General features: G+C 38.4%; 1 protein-coding gene across 2 annotated transcripts in view; it reads right to left on the bottom strand.

Moving 5' to 3' along the window:
- The window catches only part of Pli (E3 ubiquitin-protein ligase pellino), a 147,658-nt gene extending 127,102 nt beyond the window's left edge, over positions 1-20,556 (bottom strand). Inside the window, exon 1 of one of the 2 annotated variants that reach the window (XM_083118569.1) lies at positions 20,289-20,556. In XM_083118569.1, coding sequence (XP_082974695.1) covers positions 20,289-20,308 — 20 coding nt within the window. In that variant the 5' untranslated portion in view covers positions 20,309-20,556. Of the gene's footprint in view, positions 1-525; positions 745-20,288 lie in introns of those variants that run through there. The other variant, XM_083118568.1, reaches the window with a different exon arrangement.
- Positions 20,557-20,996: the final 440 nt, after the last annotated feature.

The raw sequence follows: 20,996 nt of genomic DNA, 5'->3' as shown, positions 1-20,996 counted from the left end.
TTGGTGGCTAGGTACGACTCCCACCGCTCCCCTAATTACCCTTCTGAACTTCATAAAACGAAGAAAGGTTGTGAGCGAGGCGAGCAAGAAAATTTTACGAATAGTGTTCCTATTTGCATAAAATTTGAAGTTGTGGGCCCCTGCAGGTACACTTATAATTCTCATTTCGATCCAAGGTTAAGGGGGGGAATGCCTCCCCTGCCCACCCCTGTGGTTGAGCCACTGGGTTCGAGCCCGTCTGGATAAGAGCGCAAAATAACACTCCGCGCCAGTTGCGTGCCCACGGTCGGTCACGCAAGTATTTTTTATTTTTTTATTTTTAAGAACGTCAAAGGCAGGCAAGTAAAGATGGCAAAATTAGAACTGGCTAAAAAAATAATAATAATAAGAGTACGTTACCACACCTCCTTTTCGAAATTCCTGGACACGCCACTGGTCCGCACCGAGAATAATCATGATCGGAACTTGTACGCGGTGTACAAATGCGTCGTACATTAAATAAAATACAAAATAAGCTGTACTTACTTATACCATTCCCATGTGTGCTCCCAGTCGAGATCGATCGGGTGAACACGTTTCGGCATCGGCAAACACGTCAGGACACTGATCCCGAAAATTTGGAGAAAAGGCAAGGCCAGTCGAGACTGCTTTATTCAAACAGAGTGAAGAGGCAGGCTCGGGTCGGGTAGGTGGCGTTTGCACGAGTCACGCCTATCGCAGCAGATCGGAGTCCGCGAACAAGTTGGATCTTGCACTGGCTGGCTGACACACAACACAACACACGCGGGCTTGACGGAACGGAAATAACAGAACCTCCCAGGTCATCGAGGAAGCAACGTGTCGCGGCATGCTTTTCTGTGAATTGATTTCGGTTGTACCTGCAATACCTTATCCAGAGACAATCTGCATACCTGCTGCACTTGAAACGTTTATTTCTATAACGCTATTTACGGTACTGGCGTGGGAATTGGGAAAACTCCTTTCGAAAGTCAAGAAGGCAGGTTTTCGGTCTTTCGTAAAGGCGAATTACCGTGAAATTGGCCGTTTTGTCAGGCAGAATTGCACACACTGACACGAAATCTGGGGAGACCATTTTCTTGGCAAGTTTCCTAAAGTGCCAGAAACGTTGAATGTGACGGCGTCAGGTGGGAGCGATGGGGCGGACTTAGGTTCTGGTCTACCGTCCGCCCCCCCCCCCCCCAAACAAACAAGAAAACCTATATAAATGAGTTACCAAACGTCCTCCCTCCTTTACCCGGACATGTCATTTTCTTCGGATCCTAAAAATGGTCCAGACGGGTAAAAAAAAAAAAAAAAAAAAAAACGGGGGTGCAAAATTATGAGTAATGATGTTTTACTTAAATGTATGGCCAATATTTAGGCACATGTTGCTTGCGTCTGCTGACAAAATTTCGACCCGCTAGTGTTGCCAGATAAGGTGATATGCCACTAAAATGGCACTTTCCCACAATCGCCATCCAATGATGGAGATGACCAATATTGGTCGCAAATGACAAGTCTAATTATGACCCTTCGATAATTTCTTGTATATTTTCTTCACCGAAAAGTGGCATTCTGGAAAAATTTTAACGCTGCCTTCCGAGTTTTTAATTTATATATAATTTTCTGTATTCTGTAAACTGATAATGTTAAGCACTAAAAAGTACTCAATGAATGAGGCTTTATAGTGCAGTAAACCTTGTGTACTAAATATCGCTTACGGTTTTCATGATTTAAATTTCCAAAGTTTGGGTTGCGGGACTTTTGAAACACACTGTACTACCAGCATAATAAATAAATATTACAATATTCAGATATTTTGTCTACAATGAGGCCTATTTTTAGTTATACTGAAACAGTGTAAAATTATTTTACACTAGTAAACACAAAACTTGTGTACGAAGAGCTTCATCTTCGTTGAAAATTTGCAACTTTCTTGCAATTTAAAAATGTCCTCTTTTTAAAAGTTTGCAACCTGGTAACTCTATAAATAGACAAATGTATTTTGTGGCGAATGCGACTTCTCCCCCCCCCACACACACAAAACATTCCCATCTCTCTCTCTGCCTCTTCATTCATTTTAGTCTGGTGCCATCAAGGTTTGCTCGACTTTTTCCCAGAAATTAATAATATATTTATTCAATATAAAAATCTGTACGCCCAGAAATGCAACGTTTAAATTACGAAAATAAAATAGGTATTGTGCACTAAACCCCTAGAAATAACAACGAATTGATGATAAAATAACACATATTTTAAAGGGAAAATAAAACAAAAACTACATTTTCATTAGTCAGTTCAGTCGACACACAGAATCGGGGGAGCAACGGCCAATCATAGTTTCCAGCAAGCCATGAAATTAAATATGAAATTTTCGTAGCATTTAGGTAATTTAGAATGCTAGTCTTCTATTGACATTAAACAAAATCAGCAAAGGCGTTTCAATTATCGGGACTCACTGCACAGCGTAACAAAACTTGGAAAAGTTCACTTAACACCCGGAAGAGATATTTAACAATTGCATAGGGGACGACGCCCAATTTTGGCTAGAGCTATCTCCAGTTGCAAAAGTAACACAGATGTCATTTACATATGCTGAAGATTTGTAGGCGTACAGCTAATCCTGATTTTGACGTCATTAGCATTGCACAAGGGATGCATCATTGATGACTCATTTAAGACATGTTAAATGGAGTTCCTGCATGAAACATGGTACACATGACTTCATTATTATTAGTAGGCATACTACTTGAAAGAACCACCAACCCTTCCCCTCTCAGCATGTCATTGTTCTCTTTGGTTTTTGAGGAAGCCGCAGTGTAACCCTGATGGTCATGAAGCTATAACTGGATAGTACCTAATGTGTAAATTATACGACAGAAATTCTAATTAAATGTAAAACACGATTTTCGATTTTAAAGTAAACTAAATCAGGGATGTTCAAATTTTTTTGTATTCACGGCCGCCAACTTACTACTTCAGCATCTTTTGCGACACAATTACATTCTACTAACACTAAAGGTAGTGCCTCAAAACTATAGGCTTTATTAGTATGATGACGGGCAACATAAAGAACTTTGACGAATCGAATGTGGCCAGAGGACCCTGAATTAAATGTTAGCATGGAACACATTGGTTAAGCGTGTACGACAACGGCCAACGGCAAAGATCATACTAGGCAAATTGTCCATCAGTAATTTGTGTTAAGAAATGGAATTCTGTTCATACGAAGCAGATGTTGTCCTCTGCTTATTGACGTTTCTATTTCATTTTATGATCATCAGATTGTGGAAAAGAGACTGAATGAAAATGGTGATTGACAATTCGCCTACTGTTTCTTTGCCGTTGAGGATACATGCAAAGAAGAGTGCAAGTTTAATCAGGAAGCTGAGGAGGAGACGATGCAAAAACATTGAAATTTCTGTGACCTTTAGATTGCTGCTTCGTTTAGGCCGGCTAACGTAAAAAACGCACTTCGGAATGAAAAATACTATCTCTTCTGAGTGCCACATTTCTCGAAGGACACATTGAATTGGCCTTCTTCTTCTTTCGAGTAGGACAACTACTGACCGACCATAGAAACTGTTGCGCCAAATAATATTCCTTGACAGGCTACGCTACGGGAAATGCTAAGGAATTGGCCATAACGTTGAAGTGGGCAAAGGGATGTCTATAAAACTTTGGTCCACTATCATACGCTAATGAGTACTGGACCTCTAGTTTAAAAAAGGGTTGGAACTAGGGATGGACGATATTGGAAATTTGATATCGCGATATATCGTCAAGAAAATATCGTTACAGGCGATACGGTACGATATTTTCCTCCGTATCGTGATATCGGCGATATATCGTCTCCACGATATACAGTTATTCACAATGTTGTTCGTACAGGGCAAACGTATCGACAGAGTCGAATTTGCTAAAGAGCATTTACATAAGGATCAGAAGTTTTGGACAGCGTGATCTTGTCCGATTAAACCAAAATAAACCTGCACGGATCAGATGGTGTGACCAGAGCGTGAAGGAAGGCAAATACGCAGGACAATGTTGCCAATACAACGCATACGGTAAAACATGGTGGAGGATCCATTATGATCTGGGCCTGTATGTCGACTAAAGGAGTTGGAAAAATGGAAATCGTATCAGAAAAAAATACAGGGTAGGTATAGGTAACTGAAAGCCAGGAGCTGGAAGGAATGTATAGGTATATTAGACATTCATAAAAATATTTCACCTGACGTTATGATACTTTGACTGAACTACGAAGCTAGAAACAAAATTGACGGTACCTCTGGAAAATATCAGTTCTCAAACGAAAAACAATTCCAGATAAGGACACGTAAAATGTGTTTGGCAATCAGTAAAAAAAAATATTTACACAGTTTCACTAATATTTATTGCGCAAGCATTACTTATCTAGCGCACGTACGGCAATGCGTATCCATGACTAAACCAACTTGCACTGGTAACGCGTCTACAAACAAATGTGTTTCCTTCCTACTAAACCGTCCTTCCAATTTCAAAAACAATTGACAAACACTTGTATGCAGTTGCTTTGGCAATATAGCTAGAAAAGCTCTTTTATAATACATTATTATTTTGCACATGAATAAGATAAATAATCTTACACAGAGTACTTGGTCCGTTTGATTTCACTAACTAATAACACAAATATAAGCTTCCCTAACTAACGTAACTCTACTTGTAAATCATATCCTCCAAAATTCATCGATTCATGTTTTAAAATATGACCAATCAGCAGGTTGGCTAATTATATCCACCACTTACTGTATCACAGTTGAAATTTGTACGTAATTCGTATCCTTTGAACCTTTCTACAATCATTTCCTATTCAAAAGGCAAGCGATAGTTGCATTAACTGCAACTATTTAGATCAATTTAATGATTTCGACTTCAGTTACTATCTTGTACTTCAAAAATGGTGTCGAGAGAAGACCGCAACCACCATTCATAAATCGAGTCGAAAACGAGACCCAGGTCGAATCCCGACATGGGCATGCATGTCTGTGAGTGTCCATTCATCAATTTCATCATATCATCCATCACTCATCACCATCTTCGTAAATTATCCAAAAGTGGCACAAAAAGCAAATCAATCAATCAGTATACTCGAAGGTGATTACAACAAAATAACTTAAGTATTCGACTTTTTCAGACATAAAGGATTTCTGATAATGACAGTGAGAGCGTTCAGCAGCTGAAAAAACCTTTGAATGTCATTATCAGGAGAAATAAAGAAGCGAAATATTATAATGCCTATATTTTTCTATCTTCAAGAAAATGGGCAATATATAATATTGTTTTCAAGTCCAAACTGGGGAAGGATTATGACCAGCATAGCCTCCCTTCGGTGCGCCTATGATTCAATGTAACAACAAATTTTTTTGAGCATCTGACACATTCCAAGGAAGTTCTCATTTCAACCTGTGTATTTGTCATTTACAAGCTGTATTTCTTCGATCATTTTTACTCTGTTCACAAACTTATCATCACAGATTCGACACGCCATGATTCGGAACTGTAGACAAAACCGAGAAAGAAAGATGCTTTGTCAATAACGGTTTCCATCCAATGAAAGAACGAAGTCAGTATAAACAAAATCACGACGTGAGAACTAATTTCATTCGTTCATTCTGATTCGGCTAAACAGTAGATATATAAGTGCCGTAACTGCATTATAGTACCTTAAATAAAAGTAATGTGTGCAACATTTCTGCACAACAACTGCCATCGGAATGTACTACTTGTTTCCGATGATTACGTTACTGCAGTGGATGGAGAACGATTTGCGGTACTGTTATATTGTATAACGACCTTCTAGAAACTAAAAATAAGACGGGAGAAATTTTCTTTAAATTACCATTTGTGAATACCAACCCCCATGCGGAAGACCCACAGGAGCAAAACAGACGCTCAAGAATTCCGAGAAAAGCGAAGCCAAGTAGGGAAAATTTTCCGGAAAAGCTGGAATCCACTTTTGTTCCCTGCCCTCTTCCCCTAGGAATCACCACCAGCCGGCGTTGCTAGGAATAAACGGCCAAACAACAAAGGATACACTATAGACAACTTACTAACTCAGACATTGATAAAAGAGAGAAATAGCGTGTACCAGGAATATCCAAAAGCAGGGCCGTCGTTAGGAAACGCGAGGTCCTGTGCGAACTATAACCGCGAGGACCCTGTATAATGAAAATGGAAAATATCGATATCACCCTTTTTGGTAGGAAAGCAAACATGGTTATTAGTATTATGTAATTATTATCTATTGCTATACCCACGCGCGTGTTCGTCGTATCCCCTTTTACCACCAACGAAATTAAAATTTGACACCCTGTAAAGGAAGGTGTCATCAAGGTAAACAGCTTTTCTTAATGACTTTTGCTGATTGAGACCTCGTTTCTGCGCTATAAGCCCTATAAGCCCTAGAATAAATATCCTTTGTGTTTGCAGCCATGTGCAAATTTATTATTTAAAACCGACGGTCACTCACCTGAGTCTAGAAACAGAAGCATAACTTTTGAATTTGAATTTAAAATTTTGGGTGCGTCAGCACACGTCACATTATACGGGGGCCAGCCCCTTACCATTACTCTAACGTTGCATAACTAAAAATCTTAAAATATTCTGACTTCTGTTAAAAGCTGAGGCTGTAAACGGGCACTCAGCACACACAAGGACAAAAAACAGGACAACACATACAAAATTATACTGGCCATAGTGCCAGTCGCCAGAGCCTCATTCGTCTGCAAAATGCAGTCCAGGGTGTACTGCGTGGAAGGTACACCCCGCACAAGCAGAATTAATCTACCATCTGGTGCAGAAGATGAAATACACTCTTCATCGCAATTTGTTTCTACATTGCCATCTGGCTCACAGAAGAGTTAAATTTAAGATCACCAATGCCACTGGCACTCACGGCTGCGACTAATCACCAACAACAACGCTAACACTAAACCCCAGGATTTTGCCATTATTTCCGTTTATCCATAGCGGCGGAATTTGGAGCAAACGGTATTTACAGGTAGTAATATTTATTTCGAAGTCACCCTTCTGACTTTTTAAAAACGCTTCCCCCTTCTTTTCTCTTTTATAGCCTTTTGGAATCCTGATTAAAATTTACGAAATTTGTCTCGTTCCCAAGACATTTCATTTTCCACATTCGCGATTCTAAACACCCGCACGCACTATTTTCTCAAACAAGAATGACAAGGAAGGAAGAGAATGATTTCATTGACTTGAAACTTGTTGGGACTTAGGCATAGTTGTAGAATCTGGCAAAATCTGCAAACGCCGCTTCTCTGGGAGGGTTTGTCCGGAAATGAAAAAAAAATATCTCCAGATCTTTATTTCTATTCATCTACGGGGGAACATGCCGACCCACGGCCCGTTGACCTGCTCACCGCCTGCCTTGAAAGGTCTGTTTATAAAGCCTCCTTTTGGAAATGGACAGAGCTGTAAAGTCAGAGACGCAGAAAACATAGAACGTGCCTCCTTAAAAAGTGAAACAGGGAGGTAGCCAGGCAGAGGCCAGGGGGGCTCAGCCCCTTCTGAAATTTGGTAAAACTGCTTTATAAAATGTGTTTGCAGCGAAAATGTAGACAGCAGATATTATTTTGCTCAAGACTTGATCAAGGTTAAATTCACATAATAAAAATAAGAAATATCACTGTCTTTCATCTGATTTACGACCCGAAGTCAAAGTAGCGGGAGGTAATTAGAATATTCTATCGGTTTCAGCTACGAGTGGGAACAAGGGATGTGTGCAAGATATTGGAGAAAAAAAACGTATTCATTTGAATGATATTTCCACATTTTCTGTGTCCTCCATTAACTTAATAACCCCCCCCCCACCACCAAACACACACATATAGTACTGTTAAACGTTTGAAATGGACTTGCTTTACAAAGGTACCGCTGAAAACATGTGGACCCCCTGGAGATAAATTCTGGCTACGGGCCTGAAGTGAAATATTTATTTTTATTATTACACAAGGTGGGCGGAAAGTAACTCCCTATTTTTAATTTTGTATTTCTATTGAAGTTATGTACATATTGCAATGAAAGTTATCTAGTTTTATAAACTAAAGAATGCCATTTGTTGCATATTTTTTCCAGATCCTCTGAAGCCTTTGAAGTACCTCTGAAGTGCCCTTGAAAATAGAGATGGCAGTACGATTGAGCATTGAAGAGAGAGCAAAAATTGCTTCAAGATTTGAGGTGTGGCAATCTGTAATTCAGGTGCAACGGTGGTGGAGGGGTCAACATGAAAGGCAAGCTGTTCTGGATGCAAAAACAATTAAAAATTGCCACAGAAAATTAATGACTACCGGAAGTGTCGTTAACATTAAGAGATCACGTAGGCCCTCGACTTCAGTATCGGAGGCAAAGTGAGGGAGATGTTCGAGCGAAGCCCTTCAAAATCAACAAGGCACGCTGCAAGAGAAAATGGCCTTACACGCTATTCTGTGCGTGCAATTCTCCACAAAGAGTTACATTACAGACCATGGAAGCCTCATTATGTTCAAAAGTTTTATCCAGATGATTGCGATAGGCGTGTTGAATTTTGTGAAACGATGCTAGCATGAAGATCATCCACACCTGTTTTAAAACATTCTGTGAAGATGTGTTTCGTGTGGGGGGTTCGTTAATCGTCATAATAGCCATTATTGGTCGGAAATTGATCCCAAAGAGACAGTTGAGAAAATGCAGGGCAAGCCGAAAGTGACAGTGTGGTGTGGATTAACTTCTTCTCGCATTATTGGACCCTATCTGTTGAGAGACACCATGAAGGCTGAAAGATACCTGGAAATGTTACATAATTTTGTATGGCCTACAATTTCTGAATGTGATGAGGCACATAAACTGTTATTTATGCAAGATGGAGCCCCCTCCATTACGCCTTGACTGTTAGACAATGGCTTCATGAGCGCTTCACAGGACGCTGGAAAGGTCGCCGAAGACCCACAGAATGGCCAGCTCGAAATCCAGACCTCACACAGTTGGAAAAACTGCAATATTTCCTTGATTAACGCAATCAATCCAAAGTAATACTTTCTTATAAAATCCCTTCACTTTCTCACGGGCTTGAAAAATATTTTTGTCGAAGCCTTGGAGTTGAAGATTGAGATCGTTAAATTTGTTGAATATATCCGTCAAGTAAGCTAGTTGGCAAAGCCACTGTTCATTCTCAAAATACGTCACCAGATCGGAAAAGAAACATTTTACCTCATTTTTTTTCGCGATAACCACCGCACTTCGGTGTGCATAAACAGTTGAGTGTGTGCGGATCCCATCTACTCGCACATTTTTATGAAAATACGGGAGTTAAGTGCACGCGACTTGATTAAGTTGACTACTTTTACAGCAATGTTCAGCGTTTCATGTAAATCAGGAGTTATTTTTATCGCAAATAAATTTTCTCTGTGTACAATGCAATGTTTCCAAATTATTTGAGGGTTCAAATCAGAGTTAGAATCCTTTAGTCTGGTGGTCGGTGGGGAGAGTAACATGAAATCCTCAGTCGATCCCTTTTTATTTTTACGTTGAGGAAAATGTTGACAAAGAAATGTCTGTTTTCTTTGCTTCCCTTTATTACATTTTCAAGTTATCTCTGTCAGAAACAGTTTTCATTATTTATAATTATTATAAATTGTACGTATCCCCTAAAGTCTTCGCGTACCCCCAGGGGTACGAGTACTCCAGCTTGAATACCACTGCCCTAGATAACCTTTTCTTACAAACTTTGTGGGATGGAGATTTTTTATTAAAAAAAGGAAACTGAATGATAAGCACACAAATAAACTTGCGCCACAAGTAATGTAAACAGGTAGACAAAGTCATGTATGATTTACAACCAATGTATTAACCAATTTATCGTGTAGATGATGGCCTTGTCTCTTCCTCTACTCGACTATTACAAATGACGACAAGTTGTTAAAACTATATTCACAAAGTTTCGCGGGGAAACACTAATAGAACAAACGTAATTTCTGCCGTCATATGCGACACTGTATGGAAAATATATTCCATGACAGTTGCGACACCGTCATCTGCGACACAAAGTGTAAATAGTTTCCCTTCACACTTTATCCAGGCTTAGGACTGGCAACATCATGGAAGCTTGTGTGTTTCTTAAAACCTTTATTAGTTTTCCTTCACACTGGCATCATGGAAGCTGGGTGTTTAAAAGCTGGATGTATTTATTCTTTGTCAATGACGGATTGTTTAGATCCCAGCAGACTGCAATCCCTTGTCAATGTAGAAATGTAGAATGCGTCGTTTCTCTTGTAGTTGAACCAACATCTTACTATTTTCATTCTAATTTCTGAACGTACGCCATTCTCCTCAAAAAGCGCTTAAGATCTCTATGCATTTCATAGTCGGCAAACGCTCTTTGTATTCTCTCATCTAATGTAATGTACTGACGTCGTCTACGTTTCCCTTTAAGATTCAAGGCACTCCTCTCACATAAGTAGTCGTTGTACACAGCTTCTAATCTCAAAGTCTTCACTAATTGGTACACGTTAGGACTTGACTTTTCCGTCAATACATTAACTGTTGGGAGCAGTTCCGCATAGAAATGTCGAAAACAGAGTTGTTCATCCACTGTTCAACGAAATAATCCCAAAATTTTCTCAATATGTCATGGTTTGGCGCATCTTCCATCACACACAACCATCCGTCATCGACGTCAGCCACAGGGAGGTAAGCCAGAGCTGACCACATTCTTATACACAGCCGCACGTCTGGATCTGTTTTGTAATCGTTTGTCAGTCCCAACTCCTGCACCTTTCGCCACAAACATTGGTTAAAGTGATAATTGCAACCACTGATCTGAGCCTCGGGAAATACTTTCTTCAGAGACGCTATTGCTGCTGCACGTATGCAAATGTCCCTAATTCTGGTAAACAAATTAGAAATCGTAGGGGGAAATCCAAGCAGTGTCGCTTATGACGGAAAAAAACTAGTTTTTGCCTTAGTGTCGCAAATGACGGTGTCGGAAATGTCGGAACTCCTTAAATAACAGTGCATTATTAGCTATGATGCCTTAATTGCGCTTAGAATCTCTAAAATCAGATAAAATCAGAGCTGAGGAAAAAATCGATAACGTCAGTGAAGGAAATTTCCGTTTTTCAAACGTTAGTTTCATTGTCAGGATCATTTTCATATCAAACTCTGTATCAAGAAAAATTATAAAAAATGTCAACTTACTGTTCTGCATACGTCATACAAGGTACATTCAATAAATAACCGGAAATATTTTTTTTACAGAATCTATTATTCGAATGGAATACAACACATGATAATTATTCAACGTAGTCCCTCTCAGTTGAATTCACCTGCGCCAGCGCTCCACAAGCCTCCCAATTCCACTTGCAAAGAATTCTTTTTGGCATGTGCGTAACCAGTCATGCACTGCTGCCTGGACTTCCTCATCATCCTCGAACCTTGAACCACTAAGAGCGTCTTTAAGTGGGCCAAAAATGTGATAATCTGAAGGTGCCAGATCCGGGGAATATGGGGGGTCGCAAAAGATCCCCGCACACATCCATTCGCCTGTCTTTCACTTCATTTCCGGTGTCAAATGTTTTGGAACCCACCTCGCACACACTTTCTTGAATATCAGTACGTCATGAACAATATGGTGGGCTGATCCGACACTAATGTTCATCTTTGATGCAATCTCACTCACCGTAATACGCCTGTTTTCCTGTATCAACTCGTCAACTCTCGCAATGTTGTTCTCCGTGACTGCAGAGACACAGAATCCTGGACGTGGCGAATCTAGAAAACTTGTTACACCCTGTTTGAACTTCTCTGCCCACTCGTACACTTGTGTTCGACTCAAACAGCTTTCACCATATTGCACTGCCATCCGACGGTGAATTTCGATTGGTTTCAACCCTTCAGCTAACAGAAATCTAATGACACTTCACTGCTCCAAGTTGGTGCAAACCTGCAAGGGTGCCGCCATCTTCTTCACTGATTCCCAGCACCCTGTTCGCGAGGCAGGCGTGCAGGCCCATCTGTTAATAGTTCTAGGATGACACCACAAAATAACGAAGAAACACCAAATATGGTCATATTTTCGATTTTTTATTCAACTTTTCCGGTTATATATTGAATGTACCTTGTATATTTATATATTTTCCCCTTAAAGTTTCAGAGTGACATTTCTGGCTAGCTTGAGATTGAGGGGGTATCCAATTCTTGTATATCTATTGTCTAGACTGTTGCAAAAATTCTGACGACTGAAAATTACTTGTTTTGGAGGAGGCAACATCCACTCTTCAACATAAACAAAAGTCTAAAATTGGCACGGAAATTTTGGAGGGAGGATTGAGTATTAAATTTAAGGGGGGATATATGAAGCTCTTGATAAAGTGTTAAATCTTAAATTGTCAATGGATTTCTGTAGCGGAGGAGAGTTCGAATATTATATTTAGCGCTATGGTATCCACACGATTTTGGCGCCATACGTGTGAAAAGAGAAGCTGGAAAAGAGTAAATATTGCAGGGTCATACGAAAGTATTGAAATCACATTAAATTAATATTCTTGTAAGACTGCAAAGAAATGGTTGTAAAAATTTCCTTGCTCGTTTCGCTTGCAACATTGTGTTACGAAAACGCATGTTTCGCATTTTACTAAAATTTTATACTACACCTGCATTAGAAGCCATGAACTACATTGTCGATGTTGATTCATAACATCACTTCTTAAAATATAAAGCTTATAGTGCTAGTATTCTGCTTAATTTGAAGCAGGTGCATCATTTGGATGATGTACTTCTATTAGCAGTATTATTGTAGTATTGATTCCTTGTATGCTGTAATAATTATACTAAGTGTACTTCATACAGTAATATCTTGCAAGTTACCCAATAAACAGAAAAATAAATAATATCAGATTCCTTTGCATTTTTAACATCTTGTTGCAGGAGAATTTTATTTTAACAAGTGACAGTTGCACTGAAGATAAAATCCCTGTAATATTGCTATGGATTACTAGAATAATTATATTTACCTCAAGCAGAGGGGGCGAGTTCTTTGAAGGAGGAACCATATTAAATTCTCGCCACTAGCTTAGGAATTTCTAAGGTTCTGTAATGTCTCGTGAAACAATAATTGAATCGGTCACACTGCTGCAGCATGTTACTTGGTTTGCCCAGATTGTGTAACAATTTTTGTTGAATACTCAAATTGTGGGTTTTATAAATCATCTTATTCTCCATTTACAAAACACTTGTTTAAATGCATATTTATATAATTTAACTTATTACACTTAACAGTCAATGTTAACATTGTATTGTATTGAAATAAACATTAAAGGTTATTAGAAGTAGGTTGCGTTCCAGTTTGGGGGTTCGTGATTGTCAACTTTGCTTGTTTGAGAGTGACATTCTTGCACAAATTCTAAATAATGCAATACCTAATTGATAAATTCGCAAGGTCCAGTATTCAGAGACAAAAGCTTCTTCTAAGATCTTCATACTAAAGTTTGTTTTAGTATCAATGCTGTCTTGTAAATAAACATTAATTTGAAAACAGCACAAATGTTCTACTTCTGACATTCTTTTCCAGTGAGTTATGAAAAAGCAAAGCAAAAAGAGTAATATGGCTTTCCATTTACGTGATACTCTGAGAACTTAAGATTTCTTGTCATCAAAAAATGTACCGTGTAAACTGTGGTTCAATATATACGATTAATTGGTTTATTTCTACAAAATATTAAGTTTTTAGTTCTTACTAGGAAAACAATGTACATTTTGTTCATATACATATTTTAATAAATTAGCACAAGAAAAAATAGTAAAAAGTCACTACATGTGTCCACTTAAATTCATATAATTATAATTACCTATTGCATTTCCAAATATGCAGTATATTTTCTCTTAACAGAACTTGCACAATCTTATTAAATTTAAGCAGATTAAAAATGATAATGCATTTTATGACATTAAATATGTTAAGTTAGTTATACACACTCTCTCAAATCTCAACTAATTGCAATGAAGTCCATGAATTATTAAAATCTCTTTCATGTTCTAAAGCTAACGCTCCTAATGATATCCCTGGCATATTTCTACAACGATTAGCCCATATTCTATCCAAACCAATCAGCATAATCTTTAACAAATGTTTTTCCGAGGGTATATTTCCTCTTGCATGGAAGCAAGCAAATATAGTTCCTATACTCAAACACGGAAACAAAACTCAAGTTACTTCTTATCGTCCAATTTCCTTACTTCCTGCACTTGCACTACTAGCCGAAAAAATAATTTCCAATCGTATCGTTGAGCATGCTACTCCGTTCCTCTCTCCCACTCAACACGGTTTTCTTCCTCATGCTTCATGTGACACAAACCTTGCTTGTTTGCTCACCAACGCTGTTAACTGCCTGAGTGCCAAGCAAGACATGGATGTCGTTTACTTAGATTTTTCCAAAGCGTTTGACTCTGTCCCTCATACAAAACTCATCCATAAACTTTCAAATAGATTCAACATTCACGGACCTCTTCTTAAATTACTCTCATCTTACTTGGACAATAGAAAGCAAAGGGTTATCATATCTGGTTGCTCTTCATCATGGCTCCCTGTAGTTTCCGGTGTGCCTCAAGGAAGTTCTCTAGGGCCCCTGTGTTTCACTCTTTTCATGGACGATATTCATGAATATATTTCTCCAGAATGCTCAATTTTATTGTATGCTGATGACTGTAAGTTATTTAGAAACATCGCTTCAGTTGAAGACACTTGTTCCTTGCAAGACAATCTCACACACATTGAAATCTGGTGCCAAGACTGGAATCTGAAAATAAATCCCGAAAAATCCGTTTTTATGAGGTTTACCCTCAAATCCAATTTTACAGCACCATCCTATAGATTATGCAACAAAATCATCCCGTTCGTACAACAGCACAAAGATCTTGGAGTCATTTTCGACAGCAAACTCACTTTCATCCACCACATAGATTACATAACTTCGAGAGCCATGAAAACCCTTGGGCTAATTTACAGATATCACACATGTATCTGCCCTCAAAACCTACTTTACATCGTGCGTCGTACCTATTCTTGAATATGGTTCCTGTATTTGGTCAATGGCCTGAGATAGCAATATAAAGAGAACAAACAAAGTGGTAAATTTCTTTATCAGAATAGTCAAACATAGATGCCCAGCCCTTGCAAACTTTTCCAAACATGAAATTCTATCCACTCTTCAAATTCACGATCCGTCCCTTCGCCGTCAAGTTTCAGATCTAACATTTCTTTTCAAAATCATGAATGGACAACTTTTCACTAACGAACTCTTGCCACATCTTCACATCCGGATCCCACGTACCAACAGCAAATGCAACAACTTCTTTTACACAAAAGCCTCAAGGCTATCCCTAGAACAAAGGTCATTTCTCTATAGGCTACAAACAAGATACAATACACTAGTTGATCCTCCAGGCTTCCATCTATCTAAGCAGGCTTTCAGAAATGCGTGCATCAAGCAGCTGAAGAGAAATTAATATTTGTTATACCCTTGTTATTGTTTTATTATTATTGTTTAATTTTTATTATTTTTATTGTATTATTCTTGTCACATATGTGTGCATGCTTCTCATTTGTTAAGTTCTATTTTTCTCGCTGTTGATATCCTGATATAAAATGGATTTTCTCTGTATTCAGGATTTCTCAAATAAATAAATAAATATCCATACCATGTAGTTTGATGTGGCAATTCGTCTCTTATCCCCTCATTGATGGTAAATCTTGCTCATACTAGATGCCAAACAGATCATCAAGTATCCAGTTTGCACTACACAGTACTTGATGTAACAGTGACATGTTAGATGAAGAAAAGGAATAACTCAGGATAGGGACTATCAAGTGAACTGTTCATTAAAAAAACATCCTGAAATACTTTATGAGGATAATGATATGAACGGGGGGAGGGGGGTGCTTCATTGGCTTTTGGGGGGATCATGCAAGTGGCTGGGCACCCCTGCTCAGTAGTGCTCCAAAATACATTCCTAAAGTGCCCCCAAGATGTCACTGTAGATGCAGTGATAAGTTATGGTTAACAGTTCCATATATATATGGAAATCATTAAAATTGAATATTTTGTGTTTTGCATGGTTCGTACTTACCATTTGTGTATTGTGGAACATAGTTCAAGGTTCCATTATGCTTTTTACATGAAAAGAAACACAATTTCTCACATTCAGCGTGATTTCTTTTATTCCTTTCTTTGCTTCCTTAACACACAATATGGCGGCCACATCTTGACTCACGTTGTGGTTATGCAGTGTTTCCAATCCTCTTCACTGAAAAATACCTACTATCGTGTTCGTCACCGGTGGAAATTTTACATTATGCACAGGTAGCTGATGGATAGCCCCACGAACCATTATGCACGGTAGCTCACGGATAGCCCCAAGAACCATTCACAGATAGCCCCATGAACCATTTCCGATAAGGTTAAGTTACGTTTGGTTCAGCAAGCATAGTGAAAAAAAGGGGTTGGAAACATAACAGGGGCTTACGTCATCAAATGTACACAGCATGCAGTTCACGTAGCGAAAGCAATGGCAATTGTGCGTCGGTGAGTTATTTCTCTTGAAAAATACATTATTTTTTGGTCAAATATATTCCACGATGAAAGAAAATACATCGACGAACGTTGTAAAGCTTGCAGAAACTCATTTCCGTAAGTAGTTCCTTCTGTAAAAATGAAGAAATGTGTTTCTGATATACAGAACTGGGTAACAGTTTAGTACAGTAGAGCGTCGATTATCCGAACGTCGGTCAACCGAACGACCGCTTGACCGAACTGTGTACTCGCTCACTTTCAGATATCTGTAATGAAAAAAGTACGTGACTTAGCTGCTCGTAAGCGTGTAGGCTTGCTTAGACAGGCCAAAATAAAGGATTTTTTTAAACGTTAATTTTGTGTACTGTGTGTATTGTTCATGCAAAATGCGTATGTAATATGTACATATTTTTGTTTAATAAACTGTACCACATACTATATATTCCTACTAAAGTTGCCTTTGTACGTTACTTTGTAATACATACTTAAAGAGATGCCTGTTTTTATGAATAAATTTACTGTACAGTACTTCTTTTTGGCAAATAAACATGTACAGTTCGATTATCCGAACAAACCAGTTTTCTGAACACCAATGTCCCAAAATTACTTCGGATAATCGACGCTCTACTGTATATTGGAAACACATTAAAATCGGATATTTTGTGTTTCACATGGTTCGTACTTACCAATTGTGTATTTAGGAACACAGTTCAAGGTGCCATTATGCTTTTTACATGAAAGCAAACACAATTTTTCCCATACAGAGTGCTTTGATTCCATTCCTTGCTTCCATAACACACAATATGGGGGCCACATCTTGACTCACGTTGTGGGTATGCAGTGTTTCCAACCATCTTTACCGAAAAATACCTACTAACATGTTTGTCATTGGTGGAAATTGTACATTATGCACGGGTAGCTGACAGATAGCCCCACGAACCATTATACATGGTAGCTGATGGATAGTCCCACGAACTATTTCCGATAAGGTTAGGTTAGGTTAGGGGAACGAATTGACAATATAGAGAACGTCTCCAATTTTGTTAATTTTCGGTATACTAACTAATTTTGGCCTCCTAATCACGAATCTGTCGTAAAAAACCAGGGGTCACGTCTGGAAATTTGAAAAAAAAAAAGCCGATTGATTTTTTTTATACAGGGTGTCATTTTAATGGCGCCCACGGACCACAGAAATGTATAGAGGACATCAAAACAAACAACTTTTTTCAATAACATTTTTCTCGTTGGAGCGTCGTTTCGGCGCTACAGTCGTTCAAAAAAGCCCATTTTGCCGCCTGAATGCTGGCAACCACACACAACATTTGATTGCATTTGTGACGTCCTATCCCGTCATGAAGCGATGCGTTACAGGGTTGACAGGAACACACATATTCTGTGAAAAATGACATAGCTACAATCAGCCACATTATGTACCGTAAAACAAAACGAGAAAACACATTCTTTAACCTAACAGGAAGTAAACAAATGATACGAAAAATGATAGAAAGAAAATAGAATTCAAGTGGAAGTGGTCATATCGAATTTTGTATCAGCTTGCATGTCAAATAATTGCAAATCTAGTTACCAAGTTGGCATCTACAATTCAGTCTATCCACTTCGTCCTTCTGATACTAGTTGTCTGTGACACACTGAACAGATGACAAAATACAAGTAGAAATGCAAGAACTCAAAATTCCAAAGGTAAGCAACACATAATATAATGTATATTCAGGGCATTATGGGGCAAGTGACAAAAATGTTTGAAAATGCAGGGATATAAATAGTAGTAAAACAAACTCTCCGACGACTGTGTTTATCTACGGACCGGATACACATGTAATAGTTTGCAACTCTGAACAGGGCAGTATATTCGCTACTGATTCATCATTAGATTGTTACTGTGGTTGTATGTGTTTTAGTCGTCATGTAACAACGTGAACCTCAGATACTTCCGTTATCAGCACAAAGTACCACAAGGCATCTGGACACAAACCTGTAGATATCAACCTTGCAACGAGATTTGCAAATATAATTGACATGTAAACAGCCACATATAAGTTGTAAGTACAATAAAAGTTATTGTTGTTGATATTTGACATTAAGGCCGAGACAAAATCCGATATTGACTCTTCATTTTGAATATGTTTTTACCATTTCTCATATCGTTGGTTCACTTCCCCTTCCCCTGAGATGACTGCTGATCATCTGGCTCGTAGGCTATGATGTTCGGTCTACTGGACGCGTTTCTCGCTTCGTTTACAGCTAATAATGTGGTTGGTAGTTTGTCATTTTTCACAAAATTTGTGTGTTCCTTGCAACCCTACCATGCGCTGTTTCGCCGCAGGAAATGACGTCACAGATACGATCAAATGTTGTGTTGGGTTGCCAGCATCCAGGTGGCAAAACGGTCTTTTTTGAACGGCTGTAGCGGCGAAATGATGCACCAACGAGAAAAATGTTACTGAGAAAAGTTGTTTGTTTTGATGTCCTCTACACGAATCTGTGGTCCGTGGGTGCCATTAAAATAACACCCTGTATATATAGGTGCATATGCGTAGTTTTATGAATGAATATGTAATCTCCTATCATTATTTCCAACCACGCCGTTGTTTTACAAGAAAATGATTTATGATGTTCAATTTTAGTACGACCCCTATTTTTTCGATGAATTTTGGGGTGAAATGAGTGCTAATGGAACGTAACCTAACAGGCCTAACCTAACCTCGTGTGAATGGTTTGTGGGGCTACCCGTGGATGGTTTTTGGGGCTAACGTGAATGGTTTGTGGGGCTACCCGTGGATGGTTTTTGGGGCTAACGTCAATGCTTTGTGGGGCTACCCATGGATGGCTTTTGGGGCTAACGAACAATGTTTCATAAAAATGTACAATTTCAAGACGTGATCCCCGCTTTTTTACAACAGATTCGTGATTAGGAGGCCAAAATTAGTTAGTATACCCAAAATTAACAAAATTGGAGACTTTCTCTATATTGTCAATTGTTACCAGGTTGGGCAAGCATAGTGAAAAAAAGGGGTTGGAAACAATGACAGGGGGTTACGTCATGAAATGTACGCTGCATCCGGTTTAGGGATGGGAGGCAAATGAAAACAATGGCAATTGTGCGTCGGTGAGATATTTCTCTTGAAAAATACATGATTTCCCAATCAAATATACTATTCCACGATGAAAGAAAATACTACGACGAACGTTGTAAACCTTCGACAAACTCATTTCCGTAAAAATGAAGAAATGTATTTCCGATATACTAAACTGTTACCAAGTTATGTAAGCATCTATTTACTGAGAAAAATTCAGTGCATTGGTGCTGAGATAGCTGAACATAAAACCAAAGGACAAAACAATATTATCCAATAAAAAAAATACATGCTGCTCCATAATTTTATTTTTCAGCTCTTGCTGTAGCATTATCAATGGGTGGGATATGTATCTTCTAAAATCATTGTGGAATTCCAAAAGTGCCTACCATGTAAAATACACGTATTATTAATATATTCATTACAGTCCTGGAGCAATGAAAATATATGTATCGAGAGAAAAATAACCATTTAACACGACTCAATTTCGAATTTACTTTTTACAAAGATAGTTTGAAGCTGAAACAGAAAATATTATATTTAGGTGTAAAACTGAAAGAAGAACTTGACTTTACACTTATGAACTACTTACAATTTTTGTAGTAATGGCATTCTTCACAATATTTCGGATAATCCTTCCATGTTCAGAAAAAAACGACGAGTTAGTATAGACGTAACAGATAAAATTTGGAGATTCACCAATGAGGAAATTATAGGTACTTTAAAGTTCACTTCACTTAAATTCGGTACAAACAAATAATACGGAAATAATACCCTTTAATTCAAGACACGCACAATAATTCTGCAAAAATAGAATATTTTCCTTCTATTACAGATGTCGCCATTGAACATAAACAAACAATCCAACATCGCCATATCATGGACGTGCTTGAAATCATGCATTGTGTGTGCCAAAGATGTCAGCCATGTTGTATCCTTCTATTAATGTTCAAAAAAGATGCTTTATACAGTTTATTCTAGGCTCTCCGTGCACTTTCTATTTATTTATGTAAACTGTCTCTTCGTGTTAGGATGATATTTTGCTCAGAGAATACACATGGATAGTACCATATGATAGTACACCATTACGCTGTATATAGTATCCAATTGTACCTTTGGATATTTTTTTTGTTTATTTGGATGAAGGAGGGAAAGTAGACTGTGTTTGATTCTTTGTGGGTGTTGAAAAAATGGCGTTGAGCTTGTGTTCGGCTACGAGGTTTTTCGGATCGTGATTGTGTTATCCGGTTTTTATTTCGTAGTTATTACGTGTTTGACTATAAAATACCTCTTGTGAGGA

This window comes from Lepisma saccharinum, chromosome 3, assembly GCF_977018435.1.
Source record: "Lepisma saccharinum chromosome 3, izLepSacc3.1, whole genome shotgun sequence".
Lineage (NCBI taxonomy): Eukaryota > Metazoa > Arthropoda > Insecta > Zygentoma > Lepismatidae > Lepisma > Lepisma saccharinum.
This window is presented reverse-complemented; position numbering and strand designations above follow the sequence as displayed.